The sequence below is a fragment of the Branchiostoma lanceolatum genome, chromosome 19 (assembly GCF_035083965.1).
Source record: "Branchiostoma lanceolatum isolate klBraLanc5 chromosome 19, klBraLanc5.hap2, whole genome shotgun sequence".
Lineage (NCBI taxonomy): Eukaryota > Metazoa > Chordata > Leptocardii > Amphioxiformes > Branchiostomatidae > Branchiostoma > Branchiostoma lanceolatum.
Genome location: NC_089740.1, coordinates 2,620,592 through 2,648,138, shown reverse-complemented (window position 1 = coordinate 2,648,138; position 27,547 = coordinate 2,620,592). Strand labels below are relative to the sequence as shown.

Genomic DNA, 27,547 nt, shown 5'->3' with positions numbered 1-27,547 from the left:
TATAACCCCAAAACGTGACGTCTACGTAGATACGATATTTTGATCTAAAAATGCCACGACATATGTATGTCACGTTTAGTACGTGACGTATATGCCTTATGTGACGTATGGCCTGTTATACGTGACGTCTGGACGCGAAAACGAACGTTTTTTTATGTAGGTAATTTTGACACGGAAATTGCAAAACCACATGTATGTCACGTATCCGTACGTTCCAGCATACGTGACGTAGGCCGTTCATACGTGACGTATGGACCCCCAATACGTCACGTATAAACCCCAAAACGTGACGTTTTTTACGTACGTAATTTTGACACGGAAATGATGCCATATACCCCTTGTTTCTTTGTCGTGTATAACGCAACATAATGATATTTTAGTCCTGAGACAATATCGTTGACGTAACGACATCGTTTTAATTTAAAAATACGTATACAGTACACGTAGTTTCGCTGTTTTAAGGTACGTTTTGAAATGAAATATTTTGACATGGAAATGATGCTATATATATATATATATATATATATATATATATGTATATATATATATATATATATATATATGGGTCAGACTATACGTACATAAAAGGGTTATGTTATCGTATCACGTTAACGTAACGTATGTACATGGTATTATTTCCGTTTTAAAAAATCGCTGTCGAAAATGATACCTTTTTAAAGAACGAAAAAACGTCTACGACGATATGAAAACAGCGTTTAAAAACATCGTTTTGGATACATTTTCATTAATTTACCTTTTTTTTCAGAAGGTTGCCCGGTAGCAGACTACGTCCGTTTTAACGGAGTTTGCTACAAGAGCTTTACGGAACTGAAGACGCGCGCCGAGGCTAGCCAGACGTGTGCGGCAAACGGAGGGATTTTAGCCATGCCAAAGGACAGTGCCACCAACACTTTTCTCGCTAATCTAGCAGAAATAGTGAGCGGGCGCTGGCTTGGTCTGACTGACGCAAACAACGACGGTCAGTGGGAATTTGAGGACGGCCAAACCCTGACGTCATCCGACTTTTCTAACTGGCTCTCCGGTGAACCGGCACCAGATAACGGTCGCGGTGGCTGTGTCGGATTTTGGGGTCATGGATCCGAATGGGATGAAAAAGACTGCAGCATTCTTAGGGGGTTCATCTGTCAGCTAAATGAAGGTATGCGTTTCGATCACCCTCTTATGATATGACATCATTTCCGTGTCAAAGAAAGTCGATGTCGAAAAAGATACCTTTAATGAACCAAAAAATGAATATAGCGTTTAAAACATCGGGGACACGACAGGGGGACCTTTTTACTACCATACAATTTTTGTGTCAAAATACCGTACCCAAAAACGTACCTTAGACATGCGTAAATATGTTGTACTTTATGCTGTACTGGTGACTGTTTCTATATCGAAAAAAAATATGAGACGGGCTTCGATTTCCTTAAATATCGCATTTCATAGAAACGTTGACCTAAATATGAATCTTGCGAAAACGTTACCTTGTTACGTTGTTTCGTTACCTCGGGTGCTCAAGGTGGAAGCTGAGCGCCGTTTACCCTCGCGTAAACGTGCTACCTCTATTTTTAAGGTGGTTATATCCCACTTGAAACCGAAGCATCGCTGGCCTCGGGTAAACTTGTCACCCTTTTATCCAAGGTGGCTATAATCCACACACTGAGCCACCAGCTCACGACCACCCTGATGGCAAAGGCTGATTACCACGGAACGCGTAGACTGGCGCATTTTCGCATATACACGAACAGAAAGGTTCACAATCCAATTCAGGCAGTATATTTCTATACCACACAGCACAGTTTACACCTGGCTAATTCTCACATTGGTTTTCTGGCCAGGCATCAAAAATTGTGTCCGTACTACTTTGTACCCACTGGGTCGCCCATTAATACATTGTGTTCTGCGGCCTTTACACAACATAAACTGATGACGTCACCAAAACGCGTCTATCATAGACGTTATACACAACATAAACTGATCATGTCACCAGAACACGTCCATCATGGGCGTTATATACAACATGAACTAATGACGTCACCAGAACACGTCTATCATAGAGGTTCACTCAAGTGTGCGTTACGTTAACGCGCCGCGTTATGATAACGTAAGGGTCTAAAGGTCTATGTTACGTTAACGTAATGCGTTATGATAACTATGACAACGTTATGTTAACGTTGTTTGTTATGATAACTTGAAGGGCGTACATACGTTACGTTAACGTGGCACGTTAACATAACCCATTATGTATGTAACGTATAACCAAAAAACCTGACGTCTACGATGATACGATATTTTGATCTGATATACGTCACGCTTAGTTCTTGACGTAAATGCCTTACGTGACGTATGACCTGTAATACGTGACGTTTGGACGCTAAAACGTACGTTTTGTTATGTAGGTAATTTTGACACGGAAATTGCAAAACCATATGTACGTCACGTATCCGTACATTCCGGCATACGTTACGTAGGCCTTTCATACGTGACGTATTGACCCCAAAACGTCACGTATAAACCCCAAAACGTGACGTTTTTTTACGTACGTAATTTTGACACGGAAATTATGCCATATACCCCTCGTATCTTTGTTGTGTATAACGCAACATAACGATATTTTAGTTCTGAGACAATATCGTTGACGTAACGACATCGTTTTAATTTAAAAATACGTATACAGTACACGTAGTTTCGCTGTTTTAAGGTACGTTTTGAAATGAAATATTTTGACACGGAAATGATGCTATATATATATATATGGGTCAGACGTTACGTACATAAAAGGGTCATGTTAACGTATCACGTTAACGTAACGTATGCACATGGTATTATTTCCGTTTTAAAAAATCGAAGTCGAAAATGATACCTTTTTAATGAACGAAAAAACGCCTATGACGATATGAATACAGCGTTTAAAAAAATCGTTTTGGATACATTTTCATTAATTTACCGTGTTTTTTTTTCAGAAGGTTGCCCGGTAGCAGACTACGTCCGTTTTAACGGAGTTTGCTACAAGAGCTTTACGGAACTGAAGACGCGCGCCGAGGCTAGCCAGACGTGCGCGGCAAATGGAGGGATTTTAGCCATGCCAAAGGACAGTGCCACCAACACTTTTCTCGCTAATCTAGCAGAAATAGTGAGCGGGCGCTGGCTTGGTTTGACTGACGCAAACAACGACGGTCAGTGGGAATTTGAGGACGGTCAAACCCTGACGTCATCCGACTTTTCTAACTGGCTCTCCGGTGAACCGGCACCAGATAACGGTCGCGGTGGCTGTGTCGGATTTTGGGGTCATGGATCCGAATGGGATGAAAAAGACTGCAGCATTCTTAGGGGGTTCATCTGTCAGCTAAATGAAGGTATGCGTTTCGATCACCCTCTTATGATATGACATCATTTCCGTGTCAAAGAAAGTCGATGTTTGAAAAGATACCTTTAATGAACCAAAAAATGAATATAGCGTTTAAAAACATCGGGGACACGACAGGGGGACCTTTTTACTACCATACAATTTTTGTGTCAAAATACCGTACCCAAAAACGTACCTTAGACATGCGTAAATATGTTGTACTTTATGCTGTACTGGTGACTGTTTCTATATCGAAAAAAAATATGAGACGGGCTTCGATTTCCTTAAATATCGCATTTCATAGAAACGTTGACCTAAATATGAATATTGCGAAAACGTTACCTTGTTACGTTGTTTCGTTACCTCGGGTGCTCAAGGTGGAAGCTGAGCGCCGTTTACCCTCGCGTAAACGTGCTACCCCTATTTCCAAGGTGGTTATATCCCAGTTAAAACCAAAGCATCGCTTGCCTCGGGTAAACGTGTCACCCTTTTATCCAAGGTGGTTATAATCTAGACACTGAGCCACCAGCTCACGACCACCCTGATGGCAAAGGCTGATTACCACGGAACGCGTAGACTGGCGCATTTTCGCATATACACGAACAGAAAGGTTCACAATCCAATTCAGGCAGTATATTTCTGTACCACACAGCACAGTTTACACCTGGCTAATTCTCACATTGGTTTTCTGGCCGGGCATCAAAAATTGTGTCCGTACTACTTTGTACCCACTGGGTCGCCCATTAATACATTGTGTTCTGCGGCCTTTACATAACATAAACTGATGACGTCACCAAAACGCGTCTATCATAGACGTTATATACAACATGAACTAATGACGTCACCAGAACACGTCTATCATAGAGGTTCACTCAAGTGTGCGTTACGTTAACGCGCCGCGTTATGGTAACGTAAAGGTCTATGTTACGTTAACGTAATGCGTTATGATAACCATGACAACGTTATGTTAACGTTGTTTGTTATGATAACTTGAAGGGCGTACATACGTTACGTTAACTTGGCACGTTAACATAACCCATTATGTATGTAACGTATAAACAAAAAACCTGACGTCTACGATGATACGATATTTTGATCTGATATACGTCACGTTTAGTTCTCGACGTAAATGCCTTACGTGACGTATGACCTGTAATACGTGACGTTTGGACGCTAAAACGTACGTTTTGTTATGTAGGGAATTTTGACACGGAAATTACAAAACCATATTTACGTCACGTATCCGTACGTTCCGGCATACGTTACGTAGGCTTTTCATACGTGACGTATTGACCCCCAAACGTCACGTATAAACCCCAAAACGTGACGTTTTTTTACGTACGTAATTTTGACACGGAAATTATGCCATACCCCTCGTATCTTTGTTGTGTATAACGCAAAATAACGATATTTTAGTTCTGAGACAATATCGTTGACGTAACGACATCGTTTTAATTTAAAAATACGTATACAGTACACGTAGTTGCGCTGTTTTAAGGTACGTTTTGAAATGAAATATTTTGACACGGAAATGATGCTATATATATATATATATGGGTCAGACGTTACGTACATAAAAGGGTCATGTTAACGTATCACGTTAACGTAACGTATGTACATGGTATTATTTCCGTTTTAAAAAATCGCTGTCGAAAATGATACCTTTTTAAAGAACGAAAAAACGTCTACGACGATATGAATACAGCGTTTAAAAACATCGTTTTGGATACATTTTCATTAATTTACCGATTTTTTTTTTTCAGAAGGTTGCCCGGTAGCAGACTACGTCCGTTTTAACGGAGTTTGCTACAAGAGCTTTACGGAACTGAAGACGCGCGCCGAGGCTAGCCAGACGTGCGCGGCTAATGGAGGGATTTTAGCCATGCCAAAGGACAGTGCCACCAACACTTTTCTCGCTAATCTAGCAGAAATAGTGAGCGGGCGCTGGCTTGGTCTGACTGACGCAAACAACGACGGTCAGTGGGAATTTGAGGACGGCCAAACCCTGACGTCATCCGACTTTTCTAACTGGCTCTCCGGTGAACCGGCACCAGATAACGGTCGCGGTGGCTGTGTCGGATTTTGGGGTCATGGATCCGAATGGGATGAAAAAGACTGCAGCATTCTTAGGGGGTTCATCTGTCAGCTAAATGAAGGTATGCGTTTCGATCACCCTCTTATGATATGACATCATTTCCGTGTCAAAGAAAGTCGATGTTGAAAAAGATACCTTTAATGAACCAAAAAAATGAATATAGCGTTTAAAAACATCGTTTTTGGGACACGACAGGGGGACCTTTTTACTACCATACAATTTTTGTGTCAAAATACCGTACCCAAAAACGTACCTTGGACATGCGTAAATATGTTGTACTTTATGCTGTACTGGTGACTGTTTCTATATCGAAAAAAAAATATGAGACGGGCTTCGATTTCCTTAAATATCGCATTTCATAGAAACGTTGACCTAAATATGAATATTGCGAAAACGTTACCTTGTTACGTTGTTTCGTTACCTCGGGTGCTCAAGATGGAAGCTGAGCGACGTTTACCCTCGCGTAAACGTGCTACCCCTATTTCCAAGGTGGTTATATCCCAGTTGAAACCAAAGCATCGCTGGCCTCGGGTAAACTTGTCACCCTTTTATCCAAGGTGGTTATATTCCAGACACTGAGCCACCAGCTCACGACCACCCTGATGGCAAAGGCTGATCACCACGGAACGCGTAGACTGGCGCATTTTCGCATATACACGAACAGAAAGGTTCACAATCCAATTCAGGCAGTATATTTCTATACCACACAGCACAGTTTACACCTGGCTAATTCTCACATTGGTAACCAAAGCAATAATACGATATACGGATCTGAAAATGCCAGGATTATATGGACGGCATCCTTGACGTATTGACTATCGGGGGCCAAGTGTTGCAAAATTATATAGATATAAAGAAAAAAAATCGATACATAAGGATGGTTTAACGCACATATATATATATATATTCAGGTTTACACACATATATACAAGGGAGGACACACACACATATATGTTCAGGTTTACTCACACACAGATTTATACAAAGGAGGACAGACATATATGTTCAGCTTTACTCACACACATATATATAAAAGGGGAACACACACAAATACGTTCAGCATTACTCACACATATATACAAAGGAGGACACACATACATGTTCATGTTCAGCTTTACTTACACACACGCGCACACACACACACATTATTGATACATCGTAACATGTACACATGTACACCTAGGTTAGGTATGTCATGTGTAGATTAATCTCTTAGAAGCATTACGATTATAAACTATGGTCTTCATTTTCAAAGGTAGACAGCTCTTACATCCGGGACTATAAACCCTATCCGAGCCTAATCTGCAGTACCGCTCCCGACCGCGACCTAAAAAGGTTTAAAACGACGGTCAAATTTCCAAGTGAAGTGGAAGTGTGTGGGTTTTGACCCCAATTTTGCTCCTAATTTTGAAGTAGGGTCACTGAACAATGATATAATGAATCGTCATGACTTTCGGAAGCTTATGGGATGACTGACACATATAAATGTGAAATATGCAAATCATGTCCTTATGCATCAATACTGAGTTAATGTTACGATTCTGCTACGTTCATGAACAGTGGACGTTGCAACATGCAACAGATGAAGCCGAAATAGCACAATCAATTTCAAATAACAGTTCACCATAATGTGAAGAAATTTACTATAATACTACGGTGGTAAATGACGTGATTTTCACACTTGCAGCATTAAAAAATGAACTAACGTAAGATATCAGCACCGATACATCAAGGCCAATTTTGAACGATTAACAGGAAAATGCTACAATTGCCCTTTTATGCTGAAACATATCCTGGCCAAGATAAGATAAGTCTAAATTCGCAACGTAATACACTTTTATCGTAAAGTTCAAAGTAACAATGCACCCTTGTGAGACGACTTTTTCTGTCTCTGTGGACGCCGTAAGATTGTAGCAAGGAAAAAGTATTCATATATACTGGTAATTTCACCGCACAGATCAAAATAAATTACTCTCTTATACATCCAACTTTACTTTGCAGCACAGATATATGTAGCTTTTAGCGTCCCATATATCTGCAATGTATGACACAGATATATCTTTGCGTGAAAACATAGATATATGTAACGATCGCATCATATATATCTGTGTCTTGCAACACAGGTATATCTGGCGATCGTTTGATATACTAGTATATCTGTTTTGTGGAACAGATATATCTGTGTGTTGCAACACAGATATATGTAACGATCGCACCACATATATCTATCTCTTGCAACATAGATACATATGACGATCGCTTGAGATATATCTGTGTTTTGTGAAACAGATATATCTGTGTTTTGGAAAACAGATATATGTGACGATCGCGCCACATATATCTATCTCTTGCAACACCGATATATATGACGATCGCTTGAGATATATCTGTGTATTGTGGAACAGATATATCTGTGTTTTGTAACACATATATATGTGGCGATCGAATGACATATAGTTTGTCAATGATTTTTTCACCCACACACAATTACAACGGAACAAAACTTATAGAACAGCACTTGAATCTTGGAACAAAGTACCTGCTATGGAACTTAGCTGTAAACTTTAGTGGAAAGGTAATAACGAGGGTTTTTTATCAGTGGCTGAAAATGTTACAAACAGAGCAGAACTCGGCTAAACCTGTAATATTTTCAGCCAATGGTTAAAAAAACCCTGAGGCTTCTTGACTCTAACAGCTAAGTTCACAGCGGCTGCTTTGTTTGGAGATTCAAGTGCTGTTCTAGATGTTTCCCCCCAAAAAGCCGTCTGTGTATCGGCGAAAAATCATTGACAACCTATATGTTATGTGATCTGTGAATAACACTTATGACTATAATCCAAGACACACCAAGATGGGATTCGAGCGTCCCATATATCTGTGATCCATGACACAGATATATCTGTGCGTGAATACACTGATATATGTAACGATCACACCACATATATCTGTGTCTTGCAACACATATATATATGTGGCGATCGTTTGATATATATCTGTCTTTTGTGGAACAGATATATCTGTGTTTTGGAACACAGATATATGTAACGATCACAGCACATATATCTGTGTCTTGCAACACAGATATATGTGGCGATCGCACCACATATAACTGTGTCTTGCAACACAGATAAATGTGGTGATCGTTCGATATATATCTGTGTTTTGTGGAACAGATATATCTGTGTTGCTCGAATGACATATATAGATTGTCAAAGATTTTTCGCCCACAAAAAAATTACTATAGAACAAAACTGATACAACAGCACTTGAATCTTGAAAGACGGTACCTGCTATTTAATTTAGCTGTAAAAGTAAAGAGGAGTTTTTTTATCTATCAGTGGCTGAAAATGATAGAAAGCTGAACTCGACTAGACTTGCATGCCCGTAGCCAGGATTTTTAATGAAGGGGGGGGGGGGGATCTTTGTAATGTTTGAGGGACCAGCGAGCGCCATAGGCGCGAGACGAGCGCCGCAAGCGAGAGCTTCCTTGGGGGTCCGGGGGTATGCCCCCCTGGGAAACTTGGAAAATTGAACCTTCTAATATGGCATTTCCTGTGCTTTTGAGAGGATTTTAAAGAAGGAAATCAGAGACAAAGTTAGCAGTTTTTTCTAGGATTTCAGCTCCGCTGGTGATACAAATAGATCCACCTTGGAAAAAAACATTTGACGTTGAAAAGTGGACCCTCGGGTGTTTCAAATTCAAAGAATTGAACCTTCTGAAAGGGCATTTGCTGTGTTTTTGAGAGAATTTTAGAGAAAAAATCAGAGACAAAGTTTTTTCTATGATTTTAGCCTCTGTGGCATTGCTGGTGATACAAATAAGTCCACCTTGAAAAAAAATCTTGAACATTAAAAAGTGGACCTTCAAGCCTGAGAAAGTGGACCTTCAAGCCAATGGGGGGGGGGTGTCTTCCGAACCCTCCCTGACTACGGGCATGACTTGTAGCAAATAATTGTAAAAAACTCTTCTTGACCTTTACAGCTAAGTTCACAGCGGGTGCTTTATTTTGAGATTTAAGTACTGTTCTATAGGTTTTCTCCACAAAAGCCGTCTGTGTGTCGGCAAAAAATCATTCACAATCCCTATGTTATGTCATCGATATCTGTGAATAACACTTATATAACTTTAATCCAAGACACACATAGATGGGATTCGAGCGTCATATATCTGTGATGCGTGAAAACACAGATACATGTAACGATCCCACCACATATATCTGTGTCTTGCAAAACAGATATATGTGGCGATCGTTCGGTATATATCTGGGTTTTGGGGAACAGATATATCTGCGTTTTGGAACACAGTTTTTCTTGCCTTTCATTCCGTGTCCCGTGCCTGAATTCAACTCCGTGACGCCTCGCCTCCCCGCAGGGAGGGGATAGAACCCCCCCCCCCCCCCGGACAGCTGGAGTTTGCGTTATACAGACTACCCGCTCATCAGCTAGGACACGCGTTTCTCATGCCCAACATCTATTTCACGGATGCCTTTTTCTTGATGTCTGGACTGCAGATATCTGGCAGGCGACGGCTTTTTCTGCGCCTAAACAGGAATTTTATGGTCTTAATGAGGGTTCTTCCAGATGTCGGGAAAATTTCAGCCGACACGTCCGGAGCGTTCGCCTTACGACTCAGCGGGAGTCCACTACTGCTTCAGCACAGGTCTAAACAAAATATGTCCTGACATCTGGAGAACAGTTTTTCGGTGCGTTACAGGCCAGCCAATGACCCATAAGGATAAAGCACCGAGGAAGTCATTTCTTACAGTGATGATCGGCAAAACTAGGCCCTCAAAGATCTCTTTGTGATTCTAACAATAGTTAACAAATGTCACTGAAAGCACTACTGGAAGGAGGATTTCAGCTTGAAATACAATTTATCACGATGTAACACCACTACATTCCAACTCCACGGGTGTCCTGCAGAAGTACACTTTGCAATTAAAAGTTATTACTGTGCCGTCAGAATGTATTTGACCGAATAAAGTTGTCTCAGTGTTGTACTTACTAAGTTATGATATCCACACTGGTGATGTGTAACTTTCAAAAAAGGAAGATCGGATGGCTGTCATGCCTTTTATGTGGCCTTGACACTGTGATCGTGTCCTTTATCAGGCTGAAAAATACAACTGTTCTATAAGTTTTGTTCCATTGTAAGTGTGTGTTGACGAAACATCCAAACATATGTCCTGCGATCGTCAAATATCTGTGTTTTCACACACAGATATATCAGTTCCAAAAAACACACAAATATATCGAACGATCACCACATATATCTGTGTTGCAAGACAGATATATCTGTTCCACAAAACACAGCTATATGTCGAACGATTACCACATATATCCGTGTTGCAAGACACACATATATGTGGTGCAATCGCAACAAATAAGTGTGTCTTGCAATCACCTAAGATTATAGCATAAAGATGCACGTTTATCACGTGGACCCGGGAGTAACTTTCACGGTTTTCGGGGCACTTTTCCAAGAACCGTATCTCAACAATCTTTAGTCGCCTGGTTAAAATATTTACATTGTCACGGCCTCTGTAGTACAGACTACAATCCTGGCAAGTCCAGGCCATTATAATACTTACGTACACAGTGATCAATCAAAACCGCTGCGTGGAAAAAAAAAACCGCCGTGCGCCCTATTGTACCATACAAAAAACAGATATATCTCTCCCAAAAAATACACAAATATATCGAACGATGACCACATATAACTGTGTTGCAGACACAGATATATGTGGTGCGATCGTCACATATATCTGTGTTCCAAAACCCAGATATATCTGTTCCACAAAACTGCGTGCCGATTTGAGCTTATCATGAATAAACAAAGGTTCAGACAAACAAAGAAACGTGGTTATGTCCCACATGAAGGTGGGTCTGCATGCCCTTTTTCGTTAAGCGTTACGAACGATTTTGATTCACCGTTAATCGTTACCGGCCGCCCTGAATTTACCGTTAAGCGCTATCGGTATATCAATCGTGAAGCGTTACTGGTCGTTTTAATTCCTCGTTAAGCGTTATTTGTCATCCTGAATTCAACGTTAAGCGCTATTGAGTAATTCCTCGTTACGCAGGAAAAAGCATTTCAGTGGGTCAAGATTTCAAAATTTTCTCCAGGGAGCACACGGCTCTGGCGAAAATATGTCGGTAGGGCCCCAAGCCCCCCCCCCCCCACACACACACACAAATTCAAGCTGAAACACTTCAGATCTATTTTTCACTCTACCAGCAAAGTTTTCTCCTCAAAATTCAGGAAATTAAGCGTTTCGCGGTTCAAGATTTTAAAATTTTCCCCGATGCATGCCGGGCCTCCGTCGAAAAATATTGCTAGGAGGGCGTCGACCCCGAAAACTCAAGCTGAAACTCGTCTGTATTTTTTTCACAAAGTGAGATATCATTAAACTTAGCTTACATTGGTAATATTTGCCCGTCGAAATGCAAGAAATTATAGCATTTCAGGGTGTCAAGAATTTTCCCCGGGAGCATGTCGCAGCTCCGGCGAGGTCTGGAGGGCGTGACGCCCCTCAAAAATCAAGCTGAAACTCTTCTGTATTTTTTTTTTCAAATAGAGATGTCATAAAACCTAGCTTACTCTTCAGCAAAATCCCCCCCCCCCTCAGAATGCAGGAAATAGCGTTTCCGAGGGTCAAGATTCAAAAATTTTCGTCGCGCCTTCGGCACTCTTCATCGTGATCATGAACATTTCGTCCCACTAATACGAAATTTCCTGTCGCCGTTCGGAGCAGGCGTGCGAGAATGGCATAGCGTTATAGGTCTCTTGCCACAAGACCAGGACGACTAGTGGCAAAAAAACGTCGTCTTCAGGGGTATCTCATGTTCTAAAAATGCTGAATTTACCGTTAAGCGTTATCGGCCTGCCTGAATTTACCGTTATAAGCGTTATCGGCTGGCCTGAATTTACCGTTAAGCGTTGCCAGGACCCTCCCCCCCCATGCAGACCCTCTATAATCTTTGCTAGGATAAGTATGCCATCATTTTAACATAACACTTTTATGTGCGTAACGTATAACCCCAAACGTGACATTTACGAGAACATTCTTCGAACAGTGACTAGAAAAGGGTAGCGAAATACGCACCTCCAAATTTTCGACGACTCCTGTCCGTCTTGTTCACGGAGTGGCCTAGTCTCGCGAGAACACGAGACTAGGCCGAGACTTGTGACGATCTTCTTGCCTCCCCCGCCTCCTTCCGGAGCAGGGGTAAGTAGGACTTGGGCAGCTCCCAACCTCCGGTACGGTTCATCCCAGCGCTTTCCAACTGGATGTGGACTGCCTCTTTGATCTTCCTGTGAGCATTACGTGACTCTAGATCTACGATCTCTACGATGTCCTGGATTGGGCCGTTGGTGACTCTGTGTTTAGTTTACGTTGTAAGGACCTCGACATAACACCGGTCAGTCTAAAACTCAAGTGTAATGTGCACTCCAACAACGCTCGACAGATCATCCACCGCGCGGAAAAAGCCTTACTACGTGAGCGCATACACCTCACACACCACAAAGTACAACAACTAATGATTGGTACATACTATAGACCTCCATCGGACCAGGGCAATAGCCTGGATGAACTGGACAAGTCCATAAGTAAGATGGGACCTAAAATTAACTCTGACAACGTGATCATCCTTGGAGACTTTAACACACCTGGTATAAATTGGGATGCTAGCACTACAGATAACACTCAGAGCAATTCAGGACAGGCACAGAAGCTACTGCACTTAGTGGATAACCATGGGTTATTCCAAACAGTTCAAGAGCCCACTAGGAATGGTAATCTTTTGGACCTGGTCTTAGTTAATAACCCAAACATAATCGAAAAGACCACAGTAGTTCCTGGAATAAGTGACCACGACATGGTATTGGTGGATGTCAACCTTGCACCCAAACAAAACAGGAAAAAGTGTACATTCGAACTAAAGCTGATGAACCGGCCATCAACGGTGACCTAAGTGATTATGCAACGAACTTTAACAAACGAACCGAGGATATGTCCGTGACACAGAAGTGGGATGATTTTAAAGACAAAATAAAGCACACGATGAACTTGCACATCCCTAGTAAAACAACATCAAGCAGATACAACCTGCCTTGGTTCAACAGAAACCTAAGAAGGCATTGTCGTAAGAAACAACGTCTTTACAACAAAGCTAAGAGAACAGGGCGAGAGGAAGACATGAACAAATACAAGAGAGTTAAGAAGGGCGTACAGAAAAGCATAAGAGCAGCACATTCAAAATATGTGGCAGACATACTGGGGGAAGCCATAATTGACAAACCCAAAACATTCTGGTCATACATAAAAGGCCTAAGAAGAGACCTTGTCGGCGTAGCCCCTCTAAAGATTGGTAATTCCATTGTCAGTGATAGCGAGAAAAAAGCAGAGGCACTCAGTTCACAGTTTAAAAGTGTGTTCACAGAGGAAGACACAACAATGCCAACTCTCGGACAGCCCTGTACCCCTCCCATGGAACACATAGTGATTTCCTCTAATGGTGTCGACAAAATGCTCCAAGGTCTCAATCCATCTAAAGCATCTGGTCCAGACCAAATACCTCCTTGGTTCCTCAAAATGACAGCCACCGAAATAGCACCTGTGTTAACCAATATTTTCCAACACTCGTTAGACACAGGAGAAATTCCCAAAGACTGGAGGGATGCAAATATATGTGCCATTTTTAAAAAGGGAGATAGAGCTGTCCCCGGCAACTACCGACCTGTATCACTGACCTGTATATCCTGCAAACTACTTGAACACATTATCCATAGTCATGTCATGAAACACTTAGAAAGTTTCAACATATTGACTGACTACCAACATAGATTCAGAGCAAAGCGATCCACAGAAACACAGCTTATATTGACAGCTCATGACATAGCTGGCGCACTGAACAGTAAAAAACAGGTAGATCTAGCAATTCTTGATTTTACTAAAGCTTTCGATAAAGTCCCACATAGCAGACTCATCACTAAACTAGAGCACTACGGAATTCAAGGCACCACACTAAATTGGTTGAAGGCTTTCTTGACCAATAGGGAACAGACGGTAGTGGTAGAAGGCAAGGCCTCAGCTCCAGTTAGAGTTGCGTCAGGCGTACCACAAGGAACTGTTCTGGGACCGTTACTCTTCCTCCTGTACATAAATGACTTACCAGACCAGCTTGATTCAAATGTTAGGTTATTTGCCGATGACTGCCTGTTATATATAGAGTTGTCCACACAGAGTGATTCACAGCTTTTGCAAGAAGATTTGAACACACTCGAAGAATGGCAAAGCAGATGGCTAATGCAGTTTAATCCGGAAAAATGTTACATCATGCATATAACAAACAAACGAAACCCAATTGTAACCACCTACCAGTTCTGTGGACAGGCTCTAGCAACAGCAAAGAGCCACCCGTACCTAGGCGTTACATTAACAACGGGGCTAAAGTGGAACACCCATATCAACAAAGTAACAACTAAGGCTAAACAGACATTGGGAGTGATCAAACGTAATTTGTGGGCATGCCCAGCAAAGGTAAAATCACTTGCATACACGTCTCTAGTAAGACCAAACCTTGAATATGCTGCAACAGTTTGGGATCCATACACAAAGAAGGATATAGATAAACTCGAGAGGGTGCAGAACCAAGCTGCCAGATTCTGCACGAACAACTATGAAAGGGGAGCCAGTGTAACAAAAATGAAAGCAGACCTGCAATGGATGTCACTTGAGGACAGGAGAACAATGTCCAGACTTTGCATGATGTACAAGATGACTAATAAACTTGTGGACGTACCGACTGATAAGTATCTAATGCCAGCTCAGAAGAGGACCAGAAATAGTCATGCTTTTAAGTACCAGAGTTATCAGCCAAGGATTGACGTGTTCAAAAATTCGTATTTCCCGAAAACCATAGTAGAATGGAACTCTTTGTCATCAAGTACTGTAGGAGCTTCATCACTAAGTAGCTTTAAAGAACGGTTGCAGTCAGATATGCAAAGACTAGGTGTTACAGACCGTTCGGTGTAATATGACCAGCTGCTGCCGCGCCGCGTGCCTGCGAAGCTGGTGTGTTACGATTGATGGCGGTTATACCGGCTATATAGATACAGATACAGATACAGATACAGAACTTTCTCGTAAATGCCAACAACACGAAGAATCGTTTCGCAATCGCTGTCATGGCGCCGATAACCCGGACATGTTTGATAGAGCCAGGGCGCAGGTGCAAAGGTCACAGAAAGTGACCTTTCAGCGCTCCAAAATGTCGCAGATAAGGAAACATGGCATATGTTTCGACTATTTCTTTAATTGCAAGGGCCGTTTTAGTTATAGACTTTGAATCAGGATAATTCTATAAGATATAAATTGATTTTTTTATGATTTTTCACCCTAGCCCTTCGAGTAACGATGGTAATGGCCGACGTAATGTAATGTATCGTTAATCATGGTAATTGGGATTTGATTTGAAAAGTGAATATGGAATATGTACATTTTCATTATGACTATTGACAGAAAGTTAGTATTTCGTACATGTATAACTTGATTCCAGGGAATAGATAATGCAAATCATAATCCATTACCTAAACCGCACTATCTATCGCCACGCAAAGCCGCTAGAGGGCGCATAACCTCATCTCTTTTTCTTTTGCTAACCCCTACCCATATACCGAATGACATCAAGATCCATACACGACTTCTTGAGTTATGCTAACCAGACAAACAGACCCACCAGAAAACATAACTTTATTGGTAAATCAATTTCAAATATCATTGCCTTAGAAACTGTGTTTGGATATATATTTAGAAAATATAAATCCAAACAGTGTTTAAAAATATAAATCCAAACACAGTTTCAATGGCAACGATTTTTTGGAGACATTTTGGGGTTTTATCGCCTGTCCTTTAGAATTATTTATTCAAATTTTTTACTTATTTAAAACTTTTGTTAAAGGTATCGATCCCATCCCAATGTTGACCGACGACCCCGTTCTACACCCTCCTGTGGTTGATGCCGCCGCCACACAAGTCACCTTCACGTGCGAGGTCAACTACGACCCCGCAGACGTCAGGGCAAATTTTGAAGTGCGGTTTCTATTCGATAACGTGTATTTCCAAGATGTGCCGATATCCACTTTAACTGCGGGGAAAAGACGAGCAAACCTTGACGCCAAGCACCTAGGAGCGTACAACAACGTGCGGCAATCCAAATTGGGAAAGCATGTAAGCTTGGTAATTTTCTTTTGAGGGATATTCAACTTAGTAGGAGAACATTTTGGTTCTACTATGAACATTTGCTGCATCTAAATGCAATTTGTGATCAATATTTTTGAAAATTTGACTGACTTAATATTCATAAAGATGTGGTCCTGTTGAAAATATATCCCGCTTTTTGAGCTAAGTATCCCTTTAAACAGTGATGAACAAACCAATTTTCACTCATTGATATTGTCAGTAACAATCAAGAATTTTCCTCAACACAGCCTATATCTCTTTAATTTCTTGCCATTTTCGGTTCAAGGTGTCTTGTCTGGTGAGAGCATTCTACGCAGTGTCCCCGTCAGCGAAGTCAGACTGGCGCCAGAGTAACATATACTGGGCGGGAATACAGGTAAGGCTATTCTTATCAATGTTAAATACAAATACTGTGAGATGGGTGTTTCTTGCAACGCACAAACAAAGTAAAAAAAAAAATACTACTGCCGTGTTGTATCTGAAGACATACCAAGTTTTCTTTGATCTAGATGTTGTAGATTTGTCCTAGTTAACTGACTGTTGTTTCTGATGATCATAGGCAACTCAAGATACTGTTGTCATAGAGGAGGCAGAGGAAGAGTTTCCTTTGCAGCTGTACAGCACCGTTCCCTTCGTATGCACTGGTGGTATAAACAGTATAGACCAATGCTACGTAGACGTGCCAATTGCCTTTGACACTAATGAAGACGAGGTCAGCGTGAAGGAAGCCTGTCGCATAAGGTTTTATGCTTCGGGTTGGGACGGCGTCAACCTTCGAACTGAGGCACAGACTGCCCTGGTTGCCGTAAAAGATTTTAAGGAAGACTACGACAAGGAGATGTCCATCAATTTTGGAAAAATCACCCATGCACCTGTCAACAATGCTGGTGTCATTTCCCCACATAGTTTCAACGGATACACCCCACAGGTCAACATTAGGGTAAGTGTGAGTTTCATTGTAAAAATACATATCCAGGTGTGATAAACAATTATATATATATATTGATTATAGCATACATACCAATCATTTCCTATACTAATTCAATTGTATCAGATACTTATTTAAAAAACAACAACTAATGGCTGATAGTACATTTAACGGTCACTATTAAAAAAATTCATTGTAGTGCACAGTCAATGTATTTCACTACATTAGTTCCTTATAACCCATACCTAAGCTAGACTCTGCCATGTTGTTGAATATGCCATCGAAGTAATGGATTTACCATTAGTTTATTCTCCTACCTAACCAATGGATACTGGGCACCAGTGGGCAGAATAGTTGTGCATCTTACATGATCACTATATTCATTCATTTTTACAGGTCCGCACAGTCGATACCATTACAGGAAAGTGTGTCTCATGGGGTGACCCTCACGTCAAAACATTCGACAGAGAGTACGTTTATCTATGTATTCTGTGTCTCTTTCATTTGATTAATATATAATCTAAATACTATAATGATTGAAGGTGTATACGGTACAGTATAGTAAACATAGAGTTGTCCCCTGCCTAAAAGTTGTATATTGAAATGTTGTATCTGATTAGATATAAACACGTAAATATTGGCACTTTATCTTCCGAAAATGATTTAAACATGTTGGTAGAATATAGGATATAGGAGATTCATTTTACACAACCAGGTAATGTAATGTAACGTTTGGGACAGTGTTCTCACCGCAAAAGCACCACCTACATCGGCTACTTATAGCGGTGAGAAGCAGTACTCCAGTCGGAAGCTCTGAAGAAGGTGTCTGATAGACATCGAAACGTTAGCAGGTGAGATTACCTGGTTGTGTAAAAAGAATCTCCTATATCCTGTTGGCACTTTATATTTATCTTTTTCAAGATGTTGCATTTTTCCCCTTCTTCATTTAGTTTTTTCCTTCTTTTGTAATGCTTAGCTCAAGTTACGTTACGTGTTTTTTTTCTTTCTACCTTATTTGATTTGATAGTGGTGATTGGCGTACAGTAGACGTACATGCGATAGATGTTGGAGAATTCCTCTTATACAGAAGCACTAAAGAAAATCGAGTATTCCAGGTAACAAAACTATTTTTCTTCTGTAAATCAAAAAGCCTTGAAGGAAAAGATAGCCATGTATCCGCACCGTATGTACATTTGAGGGTTAGTGATTAAGAAATAATATGAAGATGAATTATTTCCTAACAAAATAAATATACCCTGCTATTTACCATCGTTTGTTTGTTCAACTTATCGACAAGGTACCAAATAAGAATATTTTACTTTAATTAATATGTCATATGCAAAAATTGTAATATAAAAAGTCTCTAATTATGAAAAAGTAAACCAAAATGTACCCCTGACTGCATATAACAAGCATCGACTTTAGCACAGTGTGTTTTAAAATGCAATAATCTTATCTCCAGGTGCAAGCCCGCCATAAAATCTGCATTGTCCATAAATATATCTCTTGCAACTGTGGAGTGGCTGTGCAGGAGGGTAACGATGCCGTAATCGTAGACAGATGTAGCGGTACATACACGTATCCTTCCTACAAGACCGCCAATGGAGACCCATTGTCCGATGGAGTTATAGTAAAACAAGACGCGGATGGAAAAAAAGTCAGGGTTAGTATATATCAAAATCAGTCTTATCTCGATTTGGCAAAAGACAAGTCTAGACCATTGACAACTTATAAATGCATTTCTTCACCATTGTTGATTATTGGATGGGAAACGAACAGGACTGTAGAATTGGAATGTACTCTAACTTGTGTAATTGAAAGTTTTTCATATACTGCAGATCACAATGCCCTCTGGTGCCAGTGTCCTGGCAGAGGGTCACCCTTGGATGAGGATCACCATCTCCGCCCCTGGGATAGACTTCGGGCACACAGAAGGACTCTGCGGGACTTTCGACGGGAATCCCAACAACGACCTGATGATGCCGGACGGCAGGCTTATCAACTATCAGACCTGGCCGAATTGGGAGCGAGAATTATCCGAAGGTTGGAGGTAGGTGTGTCTTATTGGACATTATTCAACATTACTGGTCTTTATTTTGGCATTTTTCTCGTGATTAAAAGGCCATATTTTTACAATACGTAGGACATTCTTTTGCTTAACCAAAACTGATGCAAGCGTGCAAACAAATTTTTAAAAAATGGCCAAAATAGGTGCATTTGTTATGAAATCAACGTTGTCAGGAAGAAAAAACAAAAGAAGAAAACACCAAGTATGACAGACCGAAATATATAGATTCTTAATTTTTGTCCGTTACAAACTTCTTCTTGGACTTTGGAATTGACGTTGTCATTTATTATACGTTTTTTCAATATTCTTTGGCAATTAACAGCATGTATTCTTCTCTCTTTTAAACGATTTACACTGTGTTATTAACGATTTACACTGTGACTGAAAACATTTTTTTTATTTCTATTTTTGAAAACGGACAACTTGATACGCGCGGAGGTCATCCATATTATCAAATCAACATTTGCCTAAGTTAACGGTTAAAACAAGTCTATAAAGTATACAAATCTTTGGTTTATTGGATTTTGGTTCAGTCAAGGTTTTACTACTTGCTAACCGTCAAATACAATCATTTCATTTTCATTTAAAAAAAAATAATGTTGGTATTTTTCTTAACCTTAGTATCGAGAGAGGAAAAAGTCTCTTTGATGTAGAATGTCTTCCGAAAGTTGCAAGCAGTCCTCTTGCAGAAAGTCAATACTGTACCTGTAAAAAAGGTAAAACTCAGGAATGCGATTGGACCAAGGCATGGCGGCAAAACTCTTTAGACGGGGTCGACACGGCAGTGAACCCAAACAGGGCTAGAATGAGCTGTACAACACGGGGAAAGAGAGATGCTCAAAACATCGAGGAAGATCCACTTCTGTACAATGATGACGTAGAAGAGACGGAGTACGAGTTTGATTACGGAGAAAACTTCGAACCGGTGGTTAACGATGAGTGGCCGACTCCTAACCTGGGGTTAACAGAGCAGCAGGTCAGGGACTTCTGTCAGGAATCCATCTGGAACTTGACCATCGCCGAGGTTTGCCAGGACGTCTATGGAGTGGATATTCTGGACGGAGTCGATGCCTGCATGGGAGACATAAAGGTGGAAAACATATTCTGTCCCACCAGTTGTACATTGCCCGAAGCTCCGTAGAAGTAACCACGTCCATAGGCGTGGCCTGTTTTAGTTGTTACCTTAGCACAAAGATTACAAAAGCAGGTTGTGATTCATCTATCTGCTACCAATGACGAGTTTGAAATTGACTATTTATTTGTATTAATATTTATTTAATCTTACAAACTTTGTAAAGATATGTCATGCATCTGCCACCAAGTTAAAGACTAAGATTTTCTAAGGTGATGCTTTGATAACAGTTTGTCAGCATGCCTCGGCGCCTGTTTTCGTGTAGTATTGACGTCCACTAAATGTTTGTAGGCTATGTAAGACTTGCAGTTTGCAGACGTTGTTGTGCAGCTTGTCCAAGAAGACTGTGCTGAAAAGGCCTACAACAATGTTAGCCTGTACGAGACCAACGAGAACGGAACCGCGGTGCCTCCTGCAGTCATCTCTCAAAACCTGTGCCCGCGCCAGTGTAGCAACCAAGGGGTGTGTGTGAATGGCAGTTGCGAGTGCTTCAATGGATTTGCATCTTCAGACTGTTCAATTCAGATCGGCAGGCCACCAGTGGCCATGCAAATCCCTGCTGACGGTTTGTGTGACGTCAGACGTCGTCCCTGTATGAAAACGTCCTTCTTCGCTGATGGAGTGCTGGATTCAGAGAACCTGAGATGTAGAATCACACAAGTTCAGGTAAACACAGTGTTTCCTAAATGCTGTCCCTTCAATCCACTCAGCGCGCATGTCAATGTTTCTTGATAGATTAGTGATGAGTATGGAGCCAAATATATTCTTCGTAATTAATGTAATGGCAACAATAATTTTAGATAAACTGTATTAATCATTAGTATTAGATGGCAATATCAGAGAAAAGCTAGGCTAGCCGTGCAACCGAGAGAACAAATCGTTGAAACAAGAAATCAATTGACTTAACATTGCATCACAGCCAAAAAAGTATTTCATAACGTTACCGTGTTCCAGAATTCCACAAATTTAGTTTACATAGTATGACCTATAGCAAAATCGGTACCTATACCCAATACCAACAATCTAGTCACGCCTCTTCCACAACTTCTGAACTAGTTTCACCCTCACAAAATACTCATGGATCCCTCACTGGGGTAATTTCTAGGTACAATCAAGACCACCACACATTTTCAGTATTTTTTTATTACGATATCAGGTGAAAATGCATGGGTGCGCTGATGTCATGCATTCAATTTTCTTCCTCTGGCCCTATAAAGAAATCCAACGATTAAATCTATCTTGTTTTATCTTTCAGATAGAAAACGGGCAGTTGGCACCTCAAGAATCAAGTGGCCGATCTGAGGCAATTTTCCGTAGCTTTGCGGAGGTCTCGTGTCTCCTGCCAAGGTCACCTGTACGCCTGGGGACTCCTGCTACTAACGAGGGCGCGGTGGCTCATGGGATGCTCATCTCTGCTAGTAACGATGGAGAACGGTTCAGTGAGAAGTTGTTCTTCACCCTTTACGACTCCGTCTGTCAGGAGTGTACTCGGGGAGGGAACTGTACGTGGAAGGTACATATAATTTACACTTGAAAGCATGTCGAGTATATCTATATATGTATCTATATAGCCAGTATAACCGCCCTTCGGTGTAACACACAAGTTTCGCAGGCACACGGCGCCTAAGCAGCTTACGGCCTGTCACACCTTGCCTTTGCACGTCTGTCTGCAACCGTTCAAGCTATTTGGTGAGGATGTTAATACAGTGTTTGATGACAACGAGTTCCATTTTACTATCATTATTAACTCTGGTACTTAAAGACATGGCAATTCCTTTTACTTTTCTACGCTTGTACTAGATACTGATCAGTCGGTATGTCCACAATTCTATGAGTCATTTTGTACATCATGCAAAGTCTGGACATTTTTCTTCTGTCTGCAAGTGACATTCACTGCAGATCTGTTTTAATTTTGGTGACACTAGCAACCCTGTCGTAGCTGTTCAGAAGCTAGCACCTTGGTTCTGCCCCCTGTCCAATTTAACTTAGTCACTGTAATTCAGTCATGTTTATATTAATAATTGCTTCTTTATTTCTGTTTTTAGCCAAACACCTGCATTATCAGAGGTCACTGCTTTGGAAATGGAGACCCAAACCCGGACAACTGGTGTCAACAATGCCTGACAGACTTGTCCAATACAACATTCTCTGATCGTGCAGGTCAGATAACTACTCATGCTTTGAAGTAACTATTGCACTCAGAATATACTATTTGAGTAAAGATTTCTCTACTTTTATCTACAGATTAGATCATACTGATTTCGTATGTACTTTCTTCTGTTAAGTCAACATCCCTCCCAGGTTCACAATGGCCTCCACTACATTAACTAAACTTGCTGATGAAAGTCTGACCATTGCTTTGGGCGCCGAGGACCCAGAGGGCAGACCCGTAACGTTCCAATCGTCATCCCCGAGCGGCCCAACCCTTGCCCTACAGCCGAACGGGGAGCTGACATGGAGCGGTGACGAGGATCAACCCATCTTCATTAACATCACCATTGAAGACGAGTGCGGCGCGTCATCTGAACAAACGTTCCAACTCACCACAATGGCGTGTCCTTGTGAGAACGGAGGGTCCTGTGTGCCCGATCCCAACATGCCCCGCGGACAAGGCTTCTACACCTGCGTGTGTCCAGGGTACATCGGCGATTTGTGTGAAACTGAGGTGAACGAGTGTCAGTCCAACCCGTGTGTGAACGGAACCTGTATGGACCTTGTGAACGGTTACAACTGCACCTGCGCAGAAGGATACATCGGAAGTCGGTGTCACGTGAGCGCTGACAACAGGTGCGCCCTGGACCCGTGTTTTCCGGGGGTCTCCTGTACCAACACAGGGGACGGAGGCTACTCGTGTGGACGGTGTCCGCCGGGATACGTCGGGGACGGATACCAATGTGATGGTGAGCTGATGTACTTTAACCCTATCCAGATTGGGGGGGGGGGGGGCTAAAAGTGCCCGCGCCAACTTTGACATCGTATTACTGCCAAACGATATATGCTAGGACTACCAAACTTGGTGACTTTTCCTCAAATTTTGTTGGCAACAATTTTATGATAATGTTTTAAGTTTATCATTTTTCATGTTGCCATGGCAACGGGTTTCTGACAGGCATTTTATGCAAAAATCATTATTTTTTTTTAAACAATGATATTTCTCAGGTTTTCTTGCACAACTACACTAGTATTCCTACATGTATAACATAACATGTAATTAGATGTAACTTTCCTGATTTAATATTCATAATTTATGCTAATTTGATGACGTAATCAGTCAAAATCCAAGATGGCGGACAATATCACTATTTCAGGTATCAGCAGGCTTTTTCGCCTTTAAAATTGTCAATACCTGACATTTTCTTTATCAGAAACATTTAGATTAACGTTTCTAGTCTATTTTCAGTGTCCTTTGGGGTCATAAGTGGAAAAAAAGGATTTTTGAAAATTTCAAAATGGCCAATCCAAGATGGCGGATCCCAAGGGATCGCTAACAACACATGACGTAATTCTATGACGTCATTTTGACGTCAACGTACTCACCATTGACGTTGTATGCCTTTGCATACCTTAAAATGAATAATACAAACCGGTTTGTTTAATACCTTTAGATATTACGGGAATTCCCTATTTTGCCAATAAAATCACATTGATGACGTCATAACTACGTCATACTACGTCATAACGTCACTAAAATTACAGGAATTATAAAACTTGACTCAAATGTCACTCTCTGCAAATTTGGTGATGATACATCATACCGTTCGGAAATTATGAGGGGGGGGGCCGAATCAGCCCCCCCCCAGTCCCAGATATATCAAAAAAGCCCAGTCTGGATAGGGTTAAGATGTGATATTGTTTTCGCCCTCCATGGATCCAATATAACGAAATATACATTTTTGGAAGCTTAACCATTTAATCAACGTCGAACGATCACTTTTCCCTTTAAATCTAGTTTGTGGAAATTTTTCGCTTATTCGCAAATATATTTATTTCGTATTTAATAGACATCAACGAATGTGCCAACGACACCCATGGATGTCTACATGTCTGCAAGAATCAGCCGGGGACCTATGAGTGTACCTGTACTGACGGGTTCCTCTTGATTGCTGATGACTGTCTAGGTATGAAAAATTGACGTTTTTTGTTTCTTCTTCATTAATTCATTACGATAATCTTGGTGGGACGAAGCCAAACTATATTTCGAGCTTTGAGCTCATGCCATTGGAATCCCATAGAAGCTACAATTCAGTGTCCTTTCTTATGTTACCGATCAATAATCGGATTTTTTTACGGGCCTAGCGTCAATCTGTCCCGCAGACTTTACCATATTCTGTGAAGATCTAATTCTGGTAATCCTGTTTTTGAGTTGCAATTGCTTTTTTTTCTTCCGTCTTCTGCACAGATGTGGACGAGTGTGGTTTCGAGATCGACGAGTGCTCTCACGACTGTACCAACACGGATGGATCCTACACTTGTGGATGTCCGGCAGGCTACGAACTCAACGAGGATGGAAGGACATGTGACGGTAGGATTTTGCACTGAAAAATTCATACATTTACTGAAATTTCTTCATCAATTTTTGTATCAGATACTGTTGCTGTTTCCTTTTCTTCAAAATGAATGCAAAAGTATTTACAATGTCATTGATTCCACTTGAGCATAAATAAAAACGTCGGCGTGGCGTAACGGTTAGAGCGTTGAACTCGGAATCAATAGGTCCCGAGTTCGATACTCACCATGCCCCGACGTTTTGCCCATGGGAAAGGCATTTAACACTACCTTCCTGGACGGTGGAGTGACGCCCACCGAGCCTATTCGGCTAATCTGTCAAACTTTGTGCCAAAAACACACTGCAGATTTGGTTGCCGATGTGCCAACATTTAGCACATTTGCCACTGAGAACCGTTAACAAAATAATAGATAAATAAATAGATAAAACAGCCTAACACCCTATAAGATTTGGATTTTATCATCACTATCGCCCAAGTGATTTCGATAACTTTAGGTCCAGCCTGAGCTGTATCATAATATTTGTACAATATTTTTATTTCAGACGTGAACGAGTGCACCAGCGCCCCCTGTCAGAACGGAGGGGAATGTCAGGATGGAGTCAACCAGTACACCTGCTCGTGTGCCCGCGGTTGGGTTGGAACACACTGTGAAGAAGGTATCGTTTGTATTATAAAATATTTCTGGTAGACGATATTTTTCACAGAAAAAAAAATCTTCAAACTAATTTCAATTTTATTATTTTCTTTCAGTCTGCCTTGTCTTGTCTTTGTCAGCAATAGCAATAGGCTAGTTGGGTAGCCCTGTCTGTGTGTCCAGAACAGCCCAACCAATAAATAGATACATAAACCGTCGGTGCTTAACATTACTACACGGACTTAATTATGTTTTGTAGGAGCGTGCCCTGTAGGCTACGGGGACGACTTTGGATTTGGAAAGTGTCTGTACGTTCACAAGCGTCCCCTGATCTACCCCATGGCGACTGCACATTGTCAACGCATGGGTGGAAGGATATTTCAATTAGACAACGCAGCAGATGTGAACGTGATGAAGACCATCGCGGAACGTGCCAGGTAAAAAAAAAATATTCTTAAACATTACAAACAGACCAGTACCAATTGGCACCTTGGGGTTTGTTTTACCATTGATTTTACAATGGGAATATCATGCAAAACGTACAAATATAACCAAAAATACAACAAAACACACACATCTCAAAAAGATTCGTTTTTTGTTTATGTAATTCGTGGAGTGCTTTTTTTAATTCGATCGGCCGCAGCGACGTCGGCAGCAGGTCAAGTAAAATGGGGGCTCTAGACATGATTATCGGTTATGGTACGGTATTCAGTTGGGTTTTATCAATGATATCGCATCTTCAACAATACCCTTTTCATAAAAACACTATGCTTGCTTCCTTCGATACCTGTTTTATATATCAAATTATGCGTCTCAGTGCATTTAAACGTTAGTTTTTTTTATGGAAACGTTTGTTCTGAACTTGTCTGTTGTGATTTCGTCTATTGTTAGGGCTCGGTTGAACAAGAAGTTTGGAGTCTGGGTCGGCCTGACTGATGAAGCAGCAGAAGGGACCTTCGTTTGGGAAGACGGCACCCCATTGGCCAGCGGAGATTTCTCGGACTGGGCCCCGCAGCCATACGACCATAACAGTGGGCGACGTGACTGTGTGCTGATGAAACCAAAGTTTAACTGGCAATGGGTGGTACGAAACTGCGGAAGGGCCAAAAACCTCTTTCTCTGCGAGCCAAACTAGAAATATTCTGTCCTCAGAGTTTCCTCCTTGTCCTTTTCATGGAAGTAATTAAAGCTTTTACATCTATTTCACTTAGCATCTTGATTACCCCTTTGCCTATCCTTAGGCAGATCAGGCCTATCCCCTCCTCTTATTGTGCTGTTTACCCCTGTGTTACCTCTCTAGCTGCTCTGTACCACGAACGTCCATGAGCTTCAAGATTATGTCTATATTTGATATCTATGTAAGTCTTTCCTTACCTGCTTCTACGTCCACAGAGTTGCTACCCGTCAAGGAGTTTCTTTGCTTTTACAATCTCTTCTATTCTCAGGACATGTCCTAGTCATCTCAACCCTCTCTCTCTCTAATTCTATCTGCCACTTGCGTTTGCTTTGTTATCTCGTAACGAAGTACAATTGACGGTATAGTTGCTTGATATATTTCTTCCACTCCTTTGTTCACTCCTTGAC

At 41.2% G+C, this 27,547-nt stretch overlaps 2 protein-coding genes across 2 annotated transcripts; both read left to right on the top strand.

Moving 5' to 3' along the window:
* The first annotated feature begins 5,234 nt into the window (after positions 1-5,234).
* Positions 5,235-22,975, top strand: LOC136425831 (von Willebrand factor D and EGF domain-containing protein-like). Its single transcript, XM_066414770.1, has 9 exons — positions 5,235-5,508; positions 16,413-16,681; positions 16,980-17,069; positions 17,253-17,633; positions 19,460-19,671; positions 20,311-20,779; positions 21,113-21,487; positions 22,077-22,334; positions 22,867-22,975. The coding sequence occupies exons 1-7, from the start codon at positions 5,235-5,237 to the stop codon at positions 21,119-21,121; spliced, it is 1,704 nt and encodes a 567-aa protein (XP_066270867.1). The 3' UTR covers positions 21,122-21,487; positions 22,077-22,334; positions 22,867-22,975.
* Positions 22,976-23,110: 135 nt separating this feature from the next.
* Positions 23,111-27,473, top strand: LOC136425792 (delta-like protein 1). The gene is made up of 6 exons (XM_066414738.1): positions 23,111-23,721; positions 24,823-24,939; positions 25,221-25,343; positions 25,872-25,985; positions 26,223-26,400; positions 26,855-27,473. The coding sequence occupies exons 1-6, from the start codon at positions 23,130-23,132 to the stop codon at positions 27,096-27,098; spliced, it is 1,368 nt and encodes a 455-aa protein (XP_066270835.1). The 5' UTR covers positions 23,111-23,129; the 3' UTR covers positions 27,099-27,473.
* The last annotated feature ends 74 nt before the right edge of the window (positions 27,474-27,547 follow it).

Excerpts from the sequence above, each read along its gene's own strand:
- LOC136425831 (XM_066414770.1), top strand. The coding sequence starts at position 5,235 with ATGCCAAAGGACAGTGCCACCAACACTTTTCTCGCTAATCTAGCAGAA. Across the intron at positions 5,509-16,412 it reads CATCTGTCAGCTAAATGAAG|GTATCGATCCCATCCCAATG; the intron begins GTATGCGTTTCG and ends CTTTTGTTAAAG. Across the intron at positions 19,672-20,310 it reads GAATTATCCGAAGGTTGGAG|TATCGAGAGAGGAAAAAGTC; the intron begins GTAGGTGTGTCT and ends TCTTAACCTTAG.
- LOC136425792 (XM_066414738.1), top strand. The coding sequence starts at position 23,130 with ATGGCCTCCACTACATTAACTAAACTTGCTGATGAAAGTCTGACCATT. Across the intron at positions 25,986-26,222 it reads TGGAACACACTGTGAAGAAG|GAGCGTGCCCTGTAGGCTAC; the intron begins GTATCGTTTGTA and ends TATGTTTTGTAG. Across the intron at positions 26,401-26,854 it reads ACCATCGCGGAACGTGCCAG|GGCTCGGTTGAACAAGAAGT; the intron begins GTAAAAAAAAAA and ends GTCTATTGTTAG.